Source organism: Cyclospora cayetanensis, unplaced genomic scaffold, assembly GCF_002999335.1.
Source record: "Cyclospora cayetanensis isolate NF1_C8 unplaced genomic scaffold, CcayRef3 CcayRef3_contig_28, whole genome shotgun sequence".
NCBI classification, from domain to species: Eukaryota; Apicomplexa; class Conoidasida; order Eucoccidiorida; family Eimeriidae; genus Cyclospora; species Cyclospora cayetanensis.
In genome coordinates, this window is record NW_020312236.1 from 101,559 (window position 1) to 118,884 (window position 17,326).

Consider the following 17,326-nt stretch of genomic DNA (forward strand, 5'->3'; position numbering starts at 1 on the left):
AAAAATTCAGACTTTTCGAGTCTTTGCACCCAGCGTCCCCCTTGCAAAAGAGACCTTAGGCTCTATATTGTGGTAAGTAATGTTTATCAAGTCAATAAAATAATTTTCTTATACTGGGTCGTCTGACAATCCAAATCTTATTCGAATGCTCCACCAGCAGCAGCTCATGCAGCCCCAGCGAGGTCACTCTGCCAAACAAGAACGTGTGGCTAGCCTCAGCTCTTTCTTTTGCATTTGTAAAATGAGGTACCCACCGTGTAAAGCTACAATGGATTCGCGATTTTATTCACACCGTAAGGCACACTGCACATTTCCGAGTGTCTTGCTTCATGTATCTGGGACAGGAGATGACTGTGTAGAGGAGACGGCGCTTCTCTATCCCCTTCGCGGGTCGTACAGTTTAGCTGGTCCCAATATACCTCAGACTTAAGTTTTTTCCATAAATCTCGAACAAGGCTGCGTAGCAATTAGGTGTACAGGTGCCCATATGCAGGACTGTCTTTGCCGAACACGCATAAAGCAAGAGGCTTGTAAAAACAAGAGTCAGTGCATTAAGGGGCCCTGTCTCTGCTGGAGCCTTTTTAACACCATTCAGATATCTCTGTCGCCTCAGTACCTTGATTGTGTTCTTAGAGCAAGCGCACACGAAACGGGTTCTACGACTTTGGGGGGTATGCAGGGCGCCTTTCAGTCCTGCAGGCCGTTAGGAAATGATAACCCCCGCTGCTGAGGCATGGCGGGGTGACGTTGAATTTACCTATGCAGACCCCGACGAGGTGCTGGACCCCGGTGCCTTCTCGGTTGCTGAGCCTCTGTACTCCGTGGATTCTGAGCTATCTACGGAAAGCTCAAACAAGCAGTGGTCCTGCCGGCTGCTGCCATGTCTGCCCCCCTTAGGCCTTGTCTCTGCCTCCATTGGTTTGCAGCTAGGAGCTGCGCTCCTCTTGCTTGCTGCTGCAACAAACGGGCAACGCCTCCACGGTTTGACCCCCAGCCTTCTAGACCCGGAGTTGCCTTTAATCCGTGCAAGCTTCAAAACCAGGGACCCCAGGACATATGCATGGTGCCTTGCGTATGCCTGGGCATGGTCTTTGATCATCTTTGTGGTTTTGGCAGTGGCTTCAGCGATCATGGCTGTTCTCCTGGGGTGTTGCAAGTGGGCAAGGGTCCTTAGGGCCTTGAGCATCGTTCAGTCCTTAATTTCTCTGGGGACGGCCCTGACATGCTGCATGTGGCTCTCCGGGTACTCTGTCTCTCAGTCATCCATAGACAATGCAGCCGTTGACCAATTTTTAGAGCCCTTCAACTATGGAACACTGTTATTTGCAAAGACACACGAAGTTATACTCAGAGCGACAGGAGGAATGACTGCAGCGGCCGCTGCCGCCGCCGCTAGGGCTTCCAGGGCCACTTGCCATGATACCGCAACAGGAGCGATGACGTGAGCCACTGCACCTGACAGCACAGCGCCGCACGCACACTGACTGTATATTTTACGTCTCAAGCCACCGCTAGGCTTTGTTAGAATCCGGATAACGCGTTACAGCTTGAGGCAGACGGCGTAGGATCGTTAGGGCTCAAGATGTGGAGCCTACAACTCGAAGAGTACGATTTGAGGCTTACTCGCTATGCAGCTGTTAGTGGGAAGCCAGCTGAAATCATGTCATCGCTTTACTAGTCCAGATGCTTTTCTAAATCGAATTATTGCTTGACTTTGCGGCTTACCACTAGCGGATTCTATATATTTATCTTCGTATGTATGCATGCACGCTTGTATGGGTCATGTGCGTGCTGCCTTCTTTCAGGACCAGTGCAGCGTTGATTGCATCTTGGGCAGCAAGTTTTCTACAGATTCAAGCAGCGCTGGGGGGGATGGCTCCTCCGGTATTTGGTGTCCCTGCAGTTTTGCTGTCCTGCGCATGTCTCATTTGTCTGAACTTTGGGTGCCTTGAGCGCTGGAACAACATGATCTTGACGATGCTATTTTTGGCTTCCGCTTTTGTTGCCACAGTAGCATGGGTAGCGGCACAAGAGGTGTATGCGATAAACTACAGCACTCGGCCTCACTCAGATTCCTTCATTGTAAAGCTTCTAAAGAAACTAGTAGACATCGAACAGTGGGGAATAGCATTAGGAATGGAAGTTGGAGTCGCCTGCTTCGCTGTTATATCCGCAACACAATCTGTGTTGTGTATCTTCGCCACCACGGTAATGTTTTACCGAGTGTTCGGCCACAGGATAGAAGCATGCAGGAGGAAGCGAAAGCAGAGAAAAAGAGACAAGGCAACATGTGAAACAAGAAGACACTCCCCGTGCAGCCACCCAGCGGCAGTCATCAGCACATACACCTCGCCTGTCGCTAAGTCCCCTGTTTCAATCCTGGCTCCTTCCGCGAAGATCCTTGTGCCACCACCCCCGCATGCGGTACTGCCTTAGATTGTTCTGTGCCCTTGGACAACTAAAGGGGTATATGCCGAGACACTTGGTCAATGTGCAGGCGCCGATATCATGCAATGTCTTTGGTGTTTTCAAGAGAGGTCTCTTATGTCCCCTTCACGTCAGCTGCTGGGATCCATGGGGGACCATCCTTAGCAGAAATCGCACGAGTCCTTTAAGACGCTAGACAGCTATCAAGTCAGCGCCCGGAAAGACCTTAAAGTGCACGTGTGGTTTCTGAAAGGCACATAGATCTGCGCGTATGACGATACTGTCGGACGGTCGAAGAGCTTTACGCGTAGAATGTTGAACTGCCGGAGGGAAGTACCCGCGTATAACCTGAGCCTGTTACACAGCTATTTAATTTGATTCGAATTTCTAAAATTACTGGCATTAAGGGAACGTATCAGCGGGCCCTTTAGGGAAGGGTTGTCACAATCGCTAGGTTCGGCCGGCGCCTTCCGTAACGCCGGCCTTTTTAGGTAGGCTCTAGAGGAAAGGTGATCCTCTCCCATGGATGCTTCACCAAGGACTTGAGACAAGGCACTTATATAGACTCCAGCCTCTGTTTCATTTACACACCGATACAGCTGTCAGTGTCCCCTTCATTGAGCTGGTCCATACGGGTTGCAGGCTGTGTGGTCTATGAATTCACTGTTTCCTGCCTGAAACAAAGGTCCAGAAGATGCAGCACAAAATAAAATATAGGGTTTAGAGGTCAAGAGAGTCATATGCTGCCCTTTTAACGTGAGGGCCTAGGGTTGAATGGAGGTGAACCACGGCCTCCGTGATCGCACCGCCACAGATCATGGGGCCGAGGCCTCGGGGGTTTTTGTCCCTTCTATTGGCTTTATATGAATATTTACCTAATTCATGAGGCAAGTGTTTGCGGACTGAAGAGCAACTCGGAAGGTGAACACATGCAGGCCTGTTGTAGGCCGAGTCCCTGCTGGCCGCGCATTACCACTACCGCATAAGTTGTCAAGCAGATGTCCTCTTGGATGCTGCTTCCCCTAATCCTCTCCTTCTCAGCGCTCTAATATATTGGCTTTACCAGTTTAGGCGGAACGTTTGGAAAGGGAAGCTCTGGGCTGACTCTATAATGACCTTCCAAGGCCTCGAGGCACACCAGAAAAAAGCGTGAAGCCCCTGTAACACAAGCAGCAGCGGAATCAAAGGCGCATCCAACATGCAGAGACGCCTGTTGGGTGTCACAGCCTTCCTTGCGCTGCTACCTGGCCCCGCCCGCTGCACTGGTGAGGGTGTGGCATGGAATAACGGCTTGCCTCCTCTTCCTCTCTGTGTCTGGCACTCTCTCCTTCTCCGTCTCAGGACTTCTGCCTCTTCATGCGCTCCTGTGCAAGGCACCTGAAAGCGCCTGCTGGGTACGGGGCGGCTTGCGTCTGCGCAGGGAGAGAGGGTCAGCTGCCTGGGGCCTTTAAGGAGGAAGAGGACCACACAGGCCCCTTTCCGTCGCCACGTTACCAGAGGCCTCTTTCAGCCTCGCCGACAGAGTCACCGTAAGTTTTGGAGGCATGGGTATACCAGATTCTCAGGAGGCCCCTCTGAGTTTACAGGGGATGCTCCCTTGCCAGCGACAAGCTAGGGGAGACTGTTAGGTCTGTGTCCTCGGGATACTCTGTGTTATCGATTTATGATTGAGAAAAGTGGCTTATGTGTATGCGGTAAATGCTATTCAGGGCGCCTGAAGGCCTAAACTCTGTTTGGTGGGTAATAGGACAGCCCACCACGAAACAAGAAGCCTCTCTTTGGCACCCAGAGCCAAAACAATCGGACAAAGGGCTGCAGACCCTAGAATACAACCCTTCTAATATACGCGAAGACCCCTTGGAGGAACCTCAGAATCAGCAGCTGCCACCCACTGAAGCTGCTGGGGCAAACGGGGGCGAAGACTCCCTAGAGGACTCACAGCCGCAGGGGCACGTTGCAACAGGAGATGGAGGTGCTTCGGGAGGCGTTCTTCAGCCCGAAACACCACTTGACTCCGGGCCCTCCGGAGTAGCAACGCTCGGCAGTCCGGATGGAGCAGGCGCTGCACAAGAGACGCAGCCCGGTGCATGGGGTGGTGCAGACAGCGGTGACGACCTTCAGGACGCACAGTATGGAGATCTCAGCGACTCAGAAGAAAGTGCCTGGAGCGACAGCCCTCTAAGCGACGAGCAAGCCGAGAAAGAGGAAGCTGCCGCTAAATTGGAAAGAGGCGCTATCTCTCCTAGCGATTTGGAAGCCTCATCCTTGCCATTTTCTGTTCTAGTGAATGCAGTGAGCAAGCACACGACGGTTTCAGCAGGCTTACATCTGTTGTGGAGAGACAGGTTTTAACATATTGGAGGTGCAGGAACGAAACAAAGCTTTGATTCTGCTTTGGCTGCCCTCAGGTGTTGAAGATCAACAGGCGCTACGATGAATGCAGCGATACAAGAAGGTCCATAACTAACGCCGGTAAGTTGCCAACGTGACCCGCTTCTCTCTCAGCTCGTGAAATCATGCTCACGAGAGCAACGAAACAGAGCCACTCCCTCCTTGATACCGAGCCCTATTTCTCTACGCAGCAGCAGCTGCCACAGGGACACTAAGCTAGCTTTTGTGTCTTTGCAGAGGAAGAGCTGATGTCCCATGTTGTCGACCGTTGGCAAGAGGCGAACTACGCGCCCTTCACGATCGAAGGGATGCTTGTCAGCTCGTAAGGGCGAAGCTACAGATATAAAGTGCTGAGCTCCTAGACTTCCAAATGGTTCTGGTAGTCTGGTGTAACAACATAGATTAATTATATATGCAGGGATTCAGAGAATGTCGCAATATTCTCTAAGTCTTTTCAGGCTGCCTTCTGCTTGTGAGCTTCGCACCAAGCCAGGCGCAGCTTTGGAGAAATAGGTGCTTCTGGTCATGAAAGATGTCCTCAAAAACTCTCTTTTGCAAAATTCCTCGTTCGAATTGTGACGTGGTGTCCTATGGATCCCAGGCAGGAACAGCAGGTCCTTTTACGCGCTGAAGGGCTGACTCCCAACCTCATAAATGTCTATCTCCGGGCTCTAGAGGTAACTTGCTTTCCTAGGATCTCCCCCAAAGGCATGCAAAGCAGCATCGGCTGGGCTTGTCCTTTGAATTTGCTACTGCAATTCCTGCAGTAACAGGAACAGATGTAGACTTCGACAAGAAAGGACTGATTTTAGGGCCCCTTAGATGCTAATAGCATTACAGGGACCATTGTGCTACGAGTACTGGCTGCGTGCCTTGATGTACTGGGTCCTGCAGGTCAACAAAACGCCGTTGCACACTCGCAGGTAGGTCGCTAGACTGGGTTATTTTCCAAGTGGAAGGCTTCTATGTTTTTCTCTGGGCCTAGCCTGGACCAGCACAGGGAGGGACACTGGCTACCGAGCACATTTCTGTCGTAATTGTCATTGCGTTTGGCAATCCACCAGGCGCAAAAGGCCCAAACTGACCAGTCTCAGCGTTGAGATATCCTCCAAGCTGCTGTCCCCCAGTATGTCCTCGGAAGACACTGGAATTCTTCTGGTGAGAGTACTATTCGGACATTGGGCCCACACAGTGCGATGTGCTTGCAATACTAGGATCGTCCAAGAGCACTTTACGTCTGCCTAGCGAAGGACGTCCCTAGCTACTGCAGTCTCTTCAGTGCAAGTCTGGCACTGGCGGCAGTCGAGTGGCAGTCTTTGCTGCTGCTGCTTTATGATAAGTTCTCTGGGCGTTGTGCTTTCTTTGCTCTCGCTGCTATATTCGGCCCTGCCTCGCTCTCTCCCAATGGCATTTTGGTGTAGGAGGAACTCGAGCGACAAAACGTTCTGAAGTCCCAGGTGGTCATTTTGCCCGTCACGTTGGGACCGACGCACTATGCAACTATCGTAGTTGATATCATGTAAAGAAACACACCTACTAGCAAATGCATCCGCTTCTCTCGAAAATTCAGCTATCCTTAAATTGATGTGTGTAACTAATTTTCATCACGAATCGGTCCGCGAAAGTTGCAGCGCTGTTTGTTGCTTGGATAATTCGACTGGAATGCTCTGCTTTGCAGCAAGGGGCCACGTGCAGCCCTTTTTCTGGTACGATGGTACGATCCTTCTCAATCATCTGGAGCTATACCGATCCAAAATACCCTGTCGGTGCTAAGAGCCTATATACAGGAGCACGGTGAGTTGCTGGAATACAGGCCTTCGGGCAGCTGCACATGCGTATCGAGCCGTAGGTGTGAGTCATTCCCGCAAAAATTCAGGAGGCACTGATGAATATATAGCACTTGGACTGTCCTTTCACGACGTTGCTGAAATTCAGGTCTCAGATTTTTCAGCCTTCACCGTTCCAACTTCGTACCAGAGGTGCGCCAACCGTTGACTTGCTCTGTCCAGTCGTAAACATGTCCTCTAATAGGAGACGCAAACAGCATCACTGTCTTGGATGTTAGCTAAAGAATGTTGATTTACATGAGCGGTGACTTGTGTGCCTCTCTCAGCCTTCCATCGTCGGGCAGTTTGACGGGAGAGACACTGGAGTTCTCACTTGCATGATTGCAACACAGATGGCGGAGGGTTGCAATCCTGTGGCGTCTAGTGAGGATATGCCCTACTTCAGGAAGCAGCTGGTACGCCCAGCAAAGCTAGGAGGCTTTTGGGTTGCGCTAAAGCTCTATATTCACATGAACAACTGTTAGGTCGCACAAATTTGTAGGCCTCCGCCGCTGAAGGCATTACTAGTGCAACTCTCCATGCCTTGCTTTTGGGAACTCAGAAAAGTGGGATATCAGGGAAACAAGTAGTTACGGGACAACAAAGGCTCTTCTTCTGCTCTGTTGCATTCTCTGTTCAGCTATTGAAGCTCGACTTCGCCAGCCGCTGGAAACGGAAAGCTGTACAGCAGTGAATTCCAACCATGTTATTGATTTTATGAGACTGCGCTTTGACAAGCTGAATATTTTGGCATCATGGGTTAGAAAAGCACGTAGAAGTAGTGCTATGTAAGTTACGCCATTACCAGCAGCCTCAAGGACATCCTACGGGGGTGAGAGATGTCTGTTCTACACATGGCTGCACCTTCAGATCGCTCGGAACAATGCATACAGTCGCACACTGTAGCTTTCCATCAAAGGTCTCCACATAAAATACCTTTAACCTAGGAGTTTAGCAAAATGCAGTGGGAATTAAATGCTGTCCAAAAGAGCGTCCTGCTTTTCCGGCATGCGCCTCTCAGTGTCCGACGTGCCGGGGGAGGCGCATCGATGATGTGCTTCTCTGCACCCTCTAAGCATTCCGAGCAATCACAGCTAGTTGCAGGCAGGAAGCAGCACACATGAAATCGATTCCTCCAGTATTGAGCCGAGGCTTCCGTGCAATAAGCATGATATACGAGCAACCATACCAACTAGTCAGCCCTTTGAAATTTTTGACTGCATATATATCTACTGGAATATAAAGTGCTCAAGTGTAGCATGTTCCGATACAACCTAACATTACTCTGCAAAATATTTTATATATATATAGGCTGACAATTCAAAGAGTTGATTCCTTGCTAATCCTGAATCGAACGCGACTGGGCGCACTCCCGCAGCATTCATTGTAACAGTATGGATCTACCAGAGCACTGCGAAAGCATGTACGGGTAACCAAAGCATGCAATCGGTAAGGATGTGTTATTTAGGTAAAGGCAAGTCATGGGGCTGCAAGTGTGTACGCGCGATACCATAATTTCCTTTCCTCACTGTACATGCGCTGAACTTAGTGGACACCGTTTAGGAGCAGTGTCTTGGATAAATTGACTAGCTGAGGACATAAGCATAAGCCAATAGACTGTAGCACGAAGGTAGTCTGGGAGAAATACTGACCTTTCAGAAGAGAGGTACTTTTTGACACAGTCGAAAGAAGTCTGTCCGTAATCATAGTTCTTGGACGCACCAAGAAGGCAGAGCACTCGATCTTGCATTCAATCTACAGGCGTATGGAAAAATTCAAGAAAAACCATTTTAGAGGCATACAGTCTAGGTCAGAGGTATCGCTGGAGGCCGTGTCCTTTGCCGCAAAGGCCTCGGCGGTTACTTCCTGTCCACGCAACAAAGGGAAAGAAACACGAGAGGAAAATTGCGCAGGGGCTCGAGCTGACAACTAATATGATAAATCTAGCAAAATAACTAATATGGGTGGGCGATGCAACATTAACAAAGCGAGCTGGGAAGGGGGACACAGTTTCGGTGAAGGAACAGCGCATGAAGGGACCACTGGCCACACACTGGGACGGATGTGATGGGAAAATACGGGAGACTTTGAATCTCCTTAGAATAGCTTTTAAATGTAAAGCATGATAGCAATCTACCGCCTGCGTTTGCAATGGTAGGCCGACAAAGATTTCGAGCTTCAGACCATAGATACCCCAGACAGCAGCCCTCCACACGCGAGGACGCCCGCTTCCGCGTCAGGGCCGCTGCAGCTGCCAAGGAACCCAGTCTTGCTTGCTCAGTTTCCTCGGGGTAAGAAATGAAAAGGTTTAGATGGACATTATGAAGAAGATCGAGGTGACACTGCACAGTTCAGACTCAGTGAAGGACAGGGTCTCCTAGAGGCCCTGTCCCTTCGTCCAATGGTCGCCATAACGTGTGTACACAATTACTCTCAGAGCGTTTTATTAACGCATAGCCTTGGCTAGGAGTGGTGTGGGGCTCATCCGGCACCGAAATTAGGGGCCAACTTTGCAGATTCCATTGTGAGACCAATACGTCTGCGTGGCGGATTTCACAGCAGACATTCGCGCAATCCCCCAAATTTAACTTCTGCCTTAGGAAGCAGTCCAATTTTCTGGTTCTTTTCTTCGCGGTAAAGGCAGATGCTGGAAGTTGTGCGACATGGTCGCCCCGGAAGAGAGTACCTACAGCAGGAATCTTACGCGCTGGGGAGTAGGGAATGGAAGACTCGACATCCCTTCTTAAGAGCGGAGGGGCTCAGCCTTGCACCTCTGCTTGCAATGAATATGATGCTTTGCATAGCCTGGAGCTCAAGTACTGGGAGCTAAGGACTACACGGAAGGCGGTGAGGTACTTAAGCAGCTTTGTCCTCTCAGCGCAGCTGGCTGCCGCTTCCTTTTGTTTCATATCATCTCCTTGGCTAGATGTACCAGAGGATGGACAGCGCCGCAGGCTGGCTGGATGCTTGCTGCTTACGACGTTCTCTTCTGCTTGCTTCTTGATTTCCATTGGAGCCTTTATCGTGGCGTTGGTCGTAAGCTATACCTCCTCGGGGCTTGCAAGTCGCCAGGCGCTCCCAGAGCCACACAGATAGGGGGCAAGGGATGACGAGGAAGCTAGACCGCTGGGCATGCTGACGCTTTAAGGTTTTCAACGAGTTTGGCTTTTATCCACGATTTACCCATACATATGCACTATGGTGGCTTTCAGAAGAGGGGAGCAAGCGTTAATATGGGGTGCCCGTGCATGATGCTTGTGTATTTGTTGCTCTATTTCAGACGAGCTGCAGAGCGCGCGTGGGCAACGCACTGCTCTTCGTAGGATCGCACCTTCAGTCTCTCTTGTATTCATCTCTGGCATGCGCAGTTGCTGCGGCGCTGCTAAAATGCGTGGGCTTCCGGATGTCGCCCCTCAGTTTGGCCTCGGCAATAGCCTCCTGCTGTGTTGTACTGGTGCACATTGTGGTTCAGCCTATTGCCTTCGGTAGCGGTTGGACTGTCTGCGTGGCACTGGTGCTGCTCTTTCTCGTGGGCACACAAAAGCTGCTCGCCGCTCTGGCTGCCGGTTCGCTGCCGCAAGGCTTTTTTCGCTTCGTGGGTAACAGTTACCTTTACTGGCTGGCCCCCTTGATGCTCGCAGCCTTGCTGGCTGGAATCCTGCTGCTGTGGCATTTCCTTAGGATACTCCTTGCCGTCTGCCGAGGAGGTTATCACCTCTTCTGCCCGCCAAACCCCGCTTTGCACAGCCTTGATGCCTTAGCAAACGATGCCGTCATGGGAAGGCCACTGTCTGTATCTCCGCGAGACCCCCTGAGCCAAGCCTCGCCTGCCCTGCTTTCTGAGCTCGTTGCGAGTGAGCTTTCTCCTCGTAGACTCGGCGTAGCTATGACACAGCAAAGGAGAACTCTCGCGCCTCCTGTAACAGCCTTATCAGGAACAGCAGTAAAGGCTGAAGCACCCGGCGAAGAGCCTTCAGCCTCTCCCCGGCAGGAATCAGCATCTGCAAAGGGGGCGTGGCTGGTTGCCTTGTGGATCAGAGGTCCCTTTCTCCTGGCAGCTTTGGGATGCTTCTGTGTCGGGCTGTCGCTGCTGCTTTTTGCATTAGCTGCGGATTCAGGATCACCACCTGTCAGCAGCAGAGGCCAGGGTGCGTTCGAGAGCCTTTCACACTTGTTACTGCCTTCTCAGCAGCCGCTTTTGCAGCACGCGGAGGTCGATTCTCTCACCGCTGAAAAGCCACAGCCGCCGACAGGCGCCCCTCTGGCCCGTAAGCTCTTGCACCACCAGCAGACCGAAGGTGGTGCTGTGATGCTTCAAGAGAGTCGGCAGCATTGGAAGCCAAATCAAGAGGCACATCTGTCTGGCGTTCTCCAGGCGACAGAAGCGCCTATTGTTGGCGCTGCTCGAAATGTGGGCTTTCACAGCGAAACCGACGCAGCTTTAAAGGTCGGGGATTCCTTTTTGCAGGCCCGCAGCCAGGAACCACAATCTAGTAGAGATCAGCAACAGCGGCAGAAAAGCGCTGCTGCGTTGCTGCTTTTGGCTTTGGGGCTGTTGATACCCCTCTTAGGAAACAGCCTTGGCGAGTGGGTCGAAGGTGAGCTCAGCACCAGCAGGAAGCGCAGCAGGCTTCAGCGCTCATACATGAGTGAGCCTTTGCAGAAAGTCCCCCCGTCATGCACACTGTGCGTTTCAGATATGTTTTTCGCGCATATGGTGATGATCAAGAGGAATCCCTGGATGCTCGTGCCTCCTCCGGTTCTCGTCATACACTCAATAAAGAAAACAGGTCCTGCTGATAGCTCGGGAGCAACTACACCGCGCGCCCAGTTCTCAGGGCCGCTTGTGCACATGACTCAGGAGAGAATCGCTCACCAGGGCTCGCAGAGCTTCCTTGGCATTGGTACACAGCCAGCGAAAGAGGAAGACAAGTAGAGGTGCAGCGTGTCTGAGTCATGGGTGGTAGAAACAAAAGGACCGGCAGAATGCGGCTGCTAGCAGGGCATGCACATGGGAAGAACATTTTAGAGCACTGAGAGAGCTGGGGATACTAAAGGTAATAGTCAGGATGCAATAACTATTTGCTACTGGGCCGTGTGGAAAGGCTTAGGGTGAGTGGCAATGAGCCACCATGAACTGCTGCTTTGATTGCTTTATTAACTGCTGGCTAGCATACGTTGTGCCGTTTTCAGCAGTAGCACCAACAGCAGAATAAAATCAAGGAGCTTCCTTCATGTCAGGTTACCCTATTGAGGGTGTAGGCTAGGATGTGGCACTGGTTACAGCTTTCAGGTAAACGGCATGTATGCCGAATAGTCGTTTTTAGCGCTTGCAATTGAGTCTTTCACTGTCGTGACTGCTGGGGGCTGTCTCAAAAGCCGTTTTGCAGCACTGAACTACGGAATGGTATAAAGCCACATGGCCAATGCTTTCTTGCAAAAGGTCTCTCCCGGTAGCAGGATTACGATCAGTAGCAGCACTACGTGAGCTGCTCGGATTACGATCAGTAGCAGCACTACGTGAGCTGTTCCTCTGGCAAATCAAGGCAGTTTGGCGGGCGTGTTAGAATCTGAAAGCTTTTAGTGGCAGGTCAGATTTAAGGGTAGCAGAACTGTCTAAGACCAATCAATAGCACAAACATGTAACTCTGTTCAATTAGCTTTTATGAGCCTAGTGGCAGTGACTTTGCCGCCCTTTTGATATCCAGGGCTTTTATGTATCTACCTCGCCACCAGCGCACTTCCGTGTCGGCATTATTTTCATCCACTGGCTCCTTTAATCTCCCGTAACGAACAACTACGCTGCTCTAAAAATTGGCCGATGACGGAGAAAACCTGCTGTCACATGTGCGGACGCAAGAGGAGCGCCTTCGCCCGGAAGCAGGCATGCTCTAGTCCCCGCGCTGTAGCGATTGGAAACCCTCAGCATTTGCCACTGGCACTTTAAGCCAGCGCTCTTCAGATACAGCCGCTTGATCGAAGGTCCCGCACACCCACAGGGTCTTATTTCCCCAATATCACCCTTTAGCCAAGCATTTGCTGGCTTAGCGAATGTATGGCACTTCTATGCCGGTGCTCCCCTGACAAGGCTTTTGGGGAGGCGCAAGTGCGAGCCCTGTCAAGCCACTTCTATGCAAGCAAGGAGACTCCAAGGTGATCCAAAGTGAAGGCGATTTCTCAAAGAGAAGTCAGAGAGCCGCACTCATGAACGACTGGAGGAAATACCATAGCCGAGGGTCTTAATTTTCCAGCTTGCTGCGAAACTGCGCCCGACCCCCGGATACATCTATTCCCTAAAGCGCCTGGCAGCAGCGAGCTCGGAGTGCAAGATTTTCGTCCAAAGTGGCATTTGGCTAGATGGAGCCATGCTTCAATACAACAATAACAATATCTTCAAATAGGAAAGTGACGTCGGCAGCGAACGAATCATTGGAGGGTGACGGCAATCGGCTAATCACTCGGAATGAGCAGCACGAATGCGCGCCGTCAGGCGATGCGCACTGCGTTAAAAACTGCGACTGTACGTATGGCGGGGTGGGCTGACCCCACCAGGGAGCAAACTAGAGCGAACTAGTGGGAATTACAGATATATTCAGATCAGCGGCGACGATACAAAGAACGGCAAAAGGCAGGATGCTCCCCCGCGGCACATGAAGAGCTGCTTCAGCCTGAAGGGTAGGAGGGGAGCACATGCTACGAAAGGGGCCAAGGGAAGCAGCTCCAAATTTAGTTTCCTTTTCGCCAAGCAGGGTGAAAGCTATAGATTAGAACACGAATCGCCGGCAGATTCTCGGCAAAAAGTGCCAGATAAGGCTAGACTGCCTCGACTCGACGAATCCTGGCAGTTCCATCCCTCGCAGCCGGCGAGCTGAAGCCAAGCGGGCTCACCAGGGCTGGTTGACGTGGCCAGGAAAAGGCGCTGCCCTTGCGCACACGACCCCGGCCGTGCCGCCCTAAGAAGGGATGCAGCGACTCAGTGCTGTGTCACTACAGTCCGCCGTTGTCAAACGACTGCATGAAAGGCTCTCCTCATCCTGCGCCCTCGCCGTATTCGGCTTGAAGTAGGTGGCTCCTAGGCAGTCTGACGAAAAGGACAGCTCAGCAGTGCTGCCAGCGGCGCACAAGTGTTCTTTCAAGCTATTTTCCCAAGACAAGGGAATGACGCTGTGCGGGGTCGCTGTGGGTGCGACCTCGGCATTGCCAGAGGATGTGGTCTTCCGCTGAGTCTGCACCGCAGTTTTTTCGCCCACTGACAACCCGGCAGCAAGCAGCGTATTCGCGGCTCCACAGGCTGATTCTGCTTTCTCCGAGAGCACCTTAGGCCCTGCAGAGCCTTCTGCGGAGGCCCTTGGATCGACGGCAGCCGGAGCGTCCGGAGCGCATGCAGAGGCATCCCCCTCCACGATCAGCCGCGCAGGAGGAGCTCCTTCTGACACGTGCGTTTCTTCTGATGAGAGGGTGCCAGCAATGCTGCTGCTGCACTCGTTTGGAGCTACTTCCGCTTTGGGAGGCTCCGCACTGCGTTCGTCTTCCCCACCACGCAGCTGGATCACGAGCTGTTCGACCTCTGTGGCGCAGGCCGCTGAGAGGTGCAAGTCTTCCGCAGGCTCGCTGGCGTCCAGCTCCTCATTCGCCTGAGACGAAACGAGCTGGCTGAACTGTCGCAGGCGGTCGATCGCCATATCTCTGGCCTGAAAGAAGCCGTGAACTGCGCAAGTGTAACCCTTCCAAATGCGGCGACCGCTTGCTGGATCACGAACGCGTGCATACCAGCGGCCGAGGACGCGGTTGTAGTTCAAGTGGGGAATTCGCGGCAGCTTTCGAGCCTCGCTTTCCCAACGCAGCAGTTGAGCCTTGGTGGTTGTGGCGCGTTGGGGGGGGGCCGAGGCTCCTCCGCTGGAGCCGCTGGCCTCCGCGTTTGCAGCCTTATTAGCCCTGCAGCGGGCAGTTGGTTCTCCGGCTTGTGTGCACTGGAGCCTCGAGACGCTGGCTTTGCGCTTCCGCACAGGGGGCTTGGATGCGCCTGCTGCTGGGCTGCCGCTGGAGCGCCTTTCCGCTTGGCGAAGTGGAGCCTGCACGGCGTCTTCGGCTGCAGCTTCTGCCGCGATTTGCAGCAGGCTGCTTGGGAGCTCTGTTCGCAGCGCCTCGAGCACGGCGGAGCCGCAGGCCTGCTCCGCTCTTCCACTCCAGGCTGCAGTTCGCTCCTCCCTAATCGGCAACTCAAGAGTGCGCGCGTCGGGCATGGGGATGGGCAGGGGAGTCCACGCGGCCTGGAGGAGGTCGACTGTCTCCGCTGCTCGGCGATAGAATTCAGCATCTCGGCATTGCAGAGGAAGCGTTCTCTGAAACTCGCCATCTCGCCACTCGCCAAGCAGCACTCGAGACTTTCCGGAGGGCGACACGTAGCACGACAAGCCGTGCAGACGCCCATTGCGGAAGTGACCGAAGAAGGTGGTTCCTTGGGGGAACACGAAAACACCTGCACAGGCAACAGCGCAGAGGCACAGAGCGAGAAGCGTTTGGCTCCCAACTACTTGCTCGACGGACTGGCAGCCTCCTGAGGAGAGAAACGGGCGAGCCAGCAAATCTAACCGATGCGAAAAGGCAAGAGGCGAACCTGGTCCGTTCTGCCTGTCCCCCTCGAAGTGCCCTCTGTACAAAAATCCGTTGGGAGCGATGAAGACCCCATAGCCGTGCAGCCGATCCTGCGCCCACTGGCCGCAGTAGACTGAGCCATCGGTGTATCGGTAGACTCCAACTCCGTCCAGAGCGCCTCCAGTGAGCTGGCCGCAGTACCAGCTGCCGTCTTCCCAAGTCAAGAAGTTGAGCGGTCCCTTCTCCACGGAGAGCGTCTCCGCCAGCTTCGCGAAAAGAGCAGTGCTAAGGCCACGCTGGAAGCCAACCTCCGGGGCTGGCTTGTTGTAGGAGGACGAAGATGCGCTGTCACGGGCTGCTTTGCACCTCTCTCCGCAGTCAGTTTTCGCAAGATTTGTTGAACAAACGCTCTCGGGAGCAGGGTGGCTACGAGTAGCAGCACGCGCCTGCCGTGAAGCACTCTCTCGAGCGATGGAGACAGCGTCAAGGGCTCTCTCCTGCTCGATCCTTGTAACACCGTGCTGGTGATGTACTGCGGCGCGCATGGCAGTAATGTGTTCAGCAGCAGCCATAGTCGGTGCAAGTCCGTCAAGGCGTGGCATAAAAGCAGCGGCCTGGTGTGCTGTATGCTGATTCAGGGGCGCTGTCTGGCTAAACGCCTTCCCAACCGCTGAGCTACTCCTTACACGGAGGTTTGCCCGCAGCACTTCCAGCAACAGACGCCGCTGGTTGCTTCCAGCGATCCCGGCCTTCGGAGCTGCTTGTTCGTCAGAGCCATCCATTGCGTTGCGTCGCACATTCAAAATCCGGATATCGGAGCCTCAATGTTCTGCGTCTAGAGCAGAGGCGACTGGGTAAGCGAGAGCCCACAGTGCCGGGGGGCGTGCCTTCAAGCGGGAAACGAAAGCGTGAGCTCGATATTTTTCCGTAACCCCATGCGGCTCAGAGAGAAAACCTCTTCTACCCACGCTTTCATGGAGTAGAAGGGAGAGAAAGGGAAGCTTCTGGACGAAACTTCAAGCGAGCTCGAGAGTTCGAAGCGGGACCGCTGTCTAAACGGGGGGCTAACCACAACTGCCAACCAGTGGCGCGTCGCGCAGAGTGTGAGTAGAAATGACACCAGATGAACCAGATCCTACTGCTAAATGCGGGTAGAAAAGAGATGATCCAAGCGCCACAGAGTCATTACAGCCGCGGCCGCTGTCTGAAGAACCAGGGGGACTCTGCTCGGCAGTGGGCCATTCAATGTCTGATCGCTGTTACACGGCTCAGGCTGAAGAGGATTTGCTGTCGATACAGTAAAAAACAAAGACTTAACGGGTCCACTTAGCTAAACACTTGCAATGGAGGCTTGTAGCGAGCAACAGACATCGGGGTCGTCCGTGCGGTGGCACTGTCTGCTGTCCAGAGTCGGCGGCCTGTCGGTAGTGGCAAACAAGCAGGCAGTAGGAATTGCGCGATAACGCGTCGAAACACCTCAAATAGCCTAAGAAAATACGCTGTGGTTGCTCAAGGGAAGCATTAGACATCAGGGTCAGTGTGTTGACGCTGTTCGCGGTTAGGCGTCGGTGGCCCGTCGACGGTGGCAGGCAAGCCAGCACCAAAGCAACGGCTTTTTGGGAAGCGGCGAGAATCCAGCGGGACCATAACAGCCGTTGAAATTACATGCTTATTGTTGGGGTATGAAGATACACTGCTAAGCCGTGTATTTTCTCGCTTTCAGCTCCACGGGTCTTGCGGCTAACAACAGGAGGGCATCCACAGCAACCCCATCAAATGATCCGATATGCACAGAGCGGCTTTCATTTCCAGTAGCAAAGCAGTTATGACACACAATGAAAATAATATACTTCTAGACCCCAAAGTTTTCTTAACACGGCTTCAGTCGCAGATGTGCCCCGACAGCCCATAATGGAACGCTCAGAGCACTAGAATAAGAAACAGTAGGGGACGAAACAAAGCGAATGAGGCTCAACACTCATAAGAAGCGGCTCGCGCATATCCACTGATGCAGGCCCTCGACACAGGGGAACGCATCTTGTAATTCTCCACCCCACTGCTACCAGGACACTGCAGCACTGCCGTCG

The 17,326-nt window shown here is 52.9% G+C and overlaps 4 protein-coding genes across 4 annotated transcripts; 3 read left to right on the plus strand and 1 right to left on the minus strand.

Annotated features, from left to right (window-relative positions):
• The first annotated feature begins 710 nt into the window (after positions 1-710).
• Positions 711-2,436, plus strand: LOC113147578. Its single transcript, XM_026338583.1, has 2 exons — positions 711-1,441; positions 1,806-2,436. Exons 1-2 carry the CDS (start codon positions 711-713, stop codon positions 2,434-2,436), a joined length of 1,362 nt encoding a protein of 453 aa, XP_026194368.1.
• Positions 2,437-4,125: 1,689 nt separating this feature from the next.
• Positions 4,126-7,338, plus strand: LOC34621025. The gene is made up of 11 exons (XM_026338585.1): positions 4,126-4,719; positions 4,836-4,899; positions 5,056-5,140; positions 5,420-5,495; positions 5,713-5,737; positions 5,840-5,976; positions 6,240-6,337; positions 6,497-6,612; positions 6,754-6,797; positions 6,932-7,060; positions 7,285-7,338. The coding sequence occupies exons 1-11, from the start codon at positions 4,126-4,128 to the stop codon at positions 7,336-7,338; spliced, it is 1,422 nt and encodes a 473-aa protein (XP_026194370.1).
• A 2,027-nt stretch (positions 7,339-9,365) lies between these two features.
• Positions 9,366-11,580, plus strand: LOC34621024. The gene is made up of 4 exons (XM_026338586.1): positions 9,366-9,680; positions 9,925-10,044; positions 10,162-11,242; positions 11,342-11,580. The coding sequence occupies exons 1-4, from the start codon at positions 9,366-9,368 to the stop codon at positions 11,578-11,580; spliced, it is 1,755 nt and encodes a 584-aa protein (XP_026194371.1).
• Positions 11,581-13,597: 2,017 nt separating this feature from the next.
• Positions 13,598-16,021, minus strand: LOC34621023. The gene has a single exon (XM_022734249.1). It carries the CDS (start codon positions 16,019-16,021, stop codon positions 13,598-13,600), a length of 2,424 nt encoding a protein of 807 aa, XP_022590512.1.
• Between the last annotated feature and the right edge of the window lie 1,305 nt (positions 16,022-17,326).

Excerpts from the sequence above, each read along its gene's own strand:
- LOC113147578 (XM_026338583.1), top strand. The coding sequence starts at position 711 with ATGATAACCCCCGCTGCTGAGGCATGGCGGGGTGACGTTGAATTTACC. Across the intron at positions 1,442-1,805 it reads ACCGCAACAGGAGCGATGAC|GACCAGTGCAGCGTTGATTG; the intron begins GTGAGCCACTGC and ends GCCTTCTTTCAG.
- LOC34621023 (XM_022734249.1), bottom strand. The coding sequence starts at position 16,021 with ATGGATGGCTCTGACGAACAAGCAGCTCCGAAGGCCGGGATCGCTGGA.
- LOC34621025 (XM_026338585.1), top strand. The coding sequence starts at position 4,126 with ATGCTATTCAGGGCGCCTGAAGGCCTAAACTCTGTTTGGTGGGTAATA. Across the intron at positions 5,496-5,712 it reads TCTATCTCCGGGCTCTAGAG|GTCAACAAAACGCCGTTGCA; the intron begins GTAACTTGCTTT and ends TGGGTCCTGCAG. Across the intron at positions 7,061-7,284 it reads CCTACTTCAGGAAGCAGCTG|CTATTGAAGCTCGACTTCGC; the intron begins GTACGCCCAGCA and ends TTCTCTGTTCAG.
- LOC34621024 (XM_026338586.1), top strand. The coding sequence starts at position 9,366 with ATGGAAGACTCGACATCCCTTCTTAAGAGCGGAGGGGCTCAGCCTTGC. Across the intron at positions 9,681-9,924 it reads CCTTTATCGTGGCGTTGGTC|ACGAGCTGCAGAGCGCGCGT; the intron begins GTAAGCTATACC and ends GCTCTATTTCAG. Across the intron at positions 11,243-11,341 it reads CCTTGGCGAGTGGGTCGAAG|ATATGTTTTTCGCGCATATG; the intron begins GTGAGCTCAGCA and ends TGTGCGTTTCAG.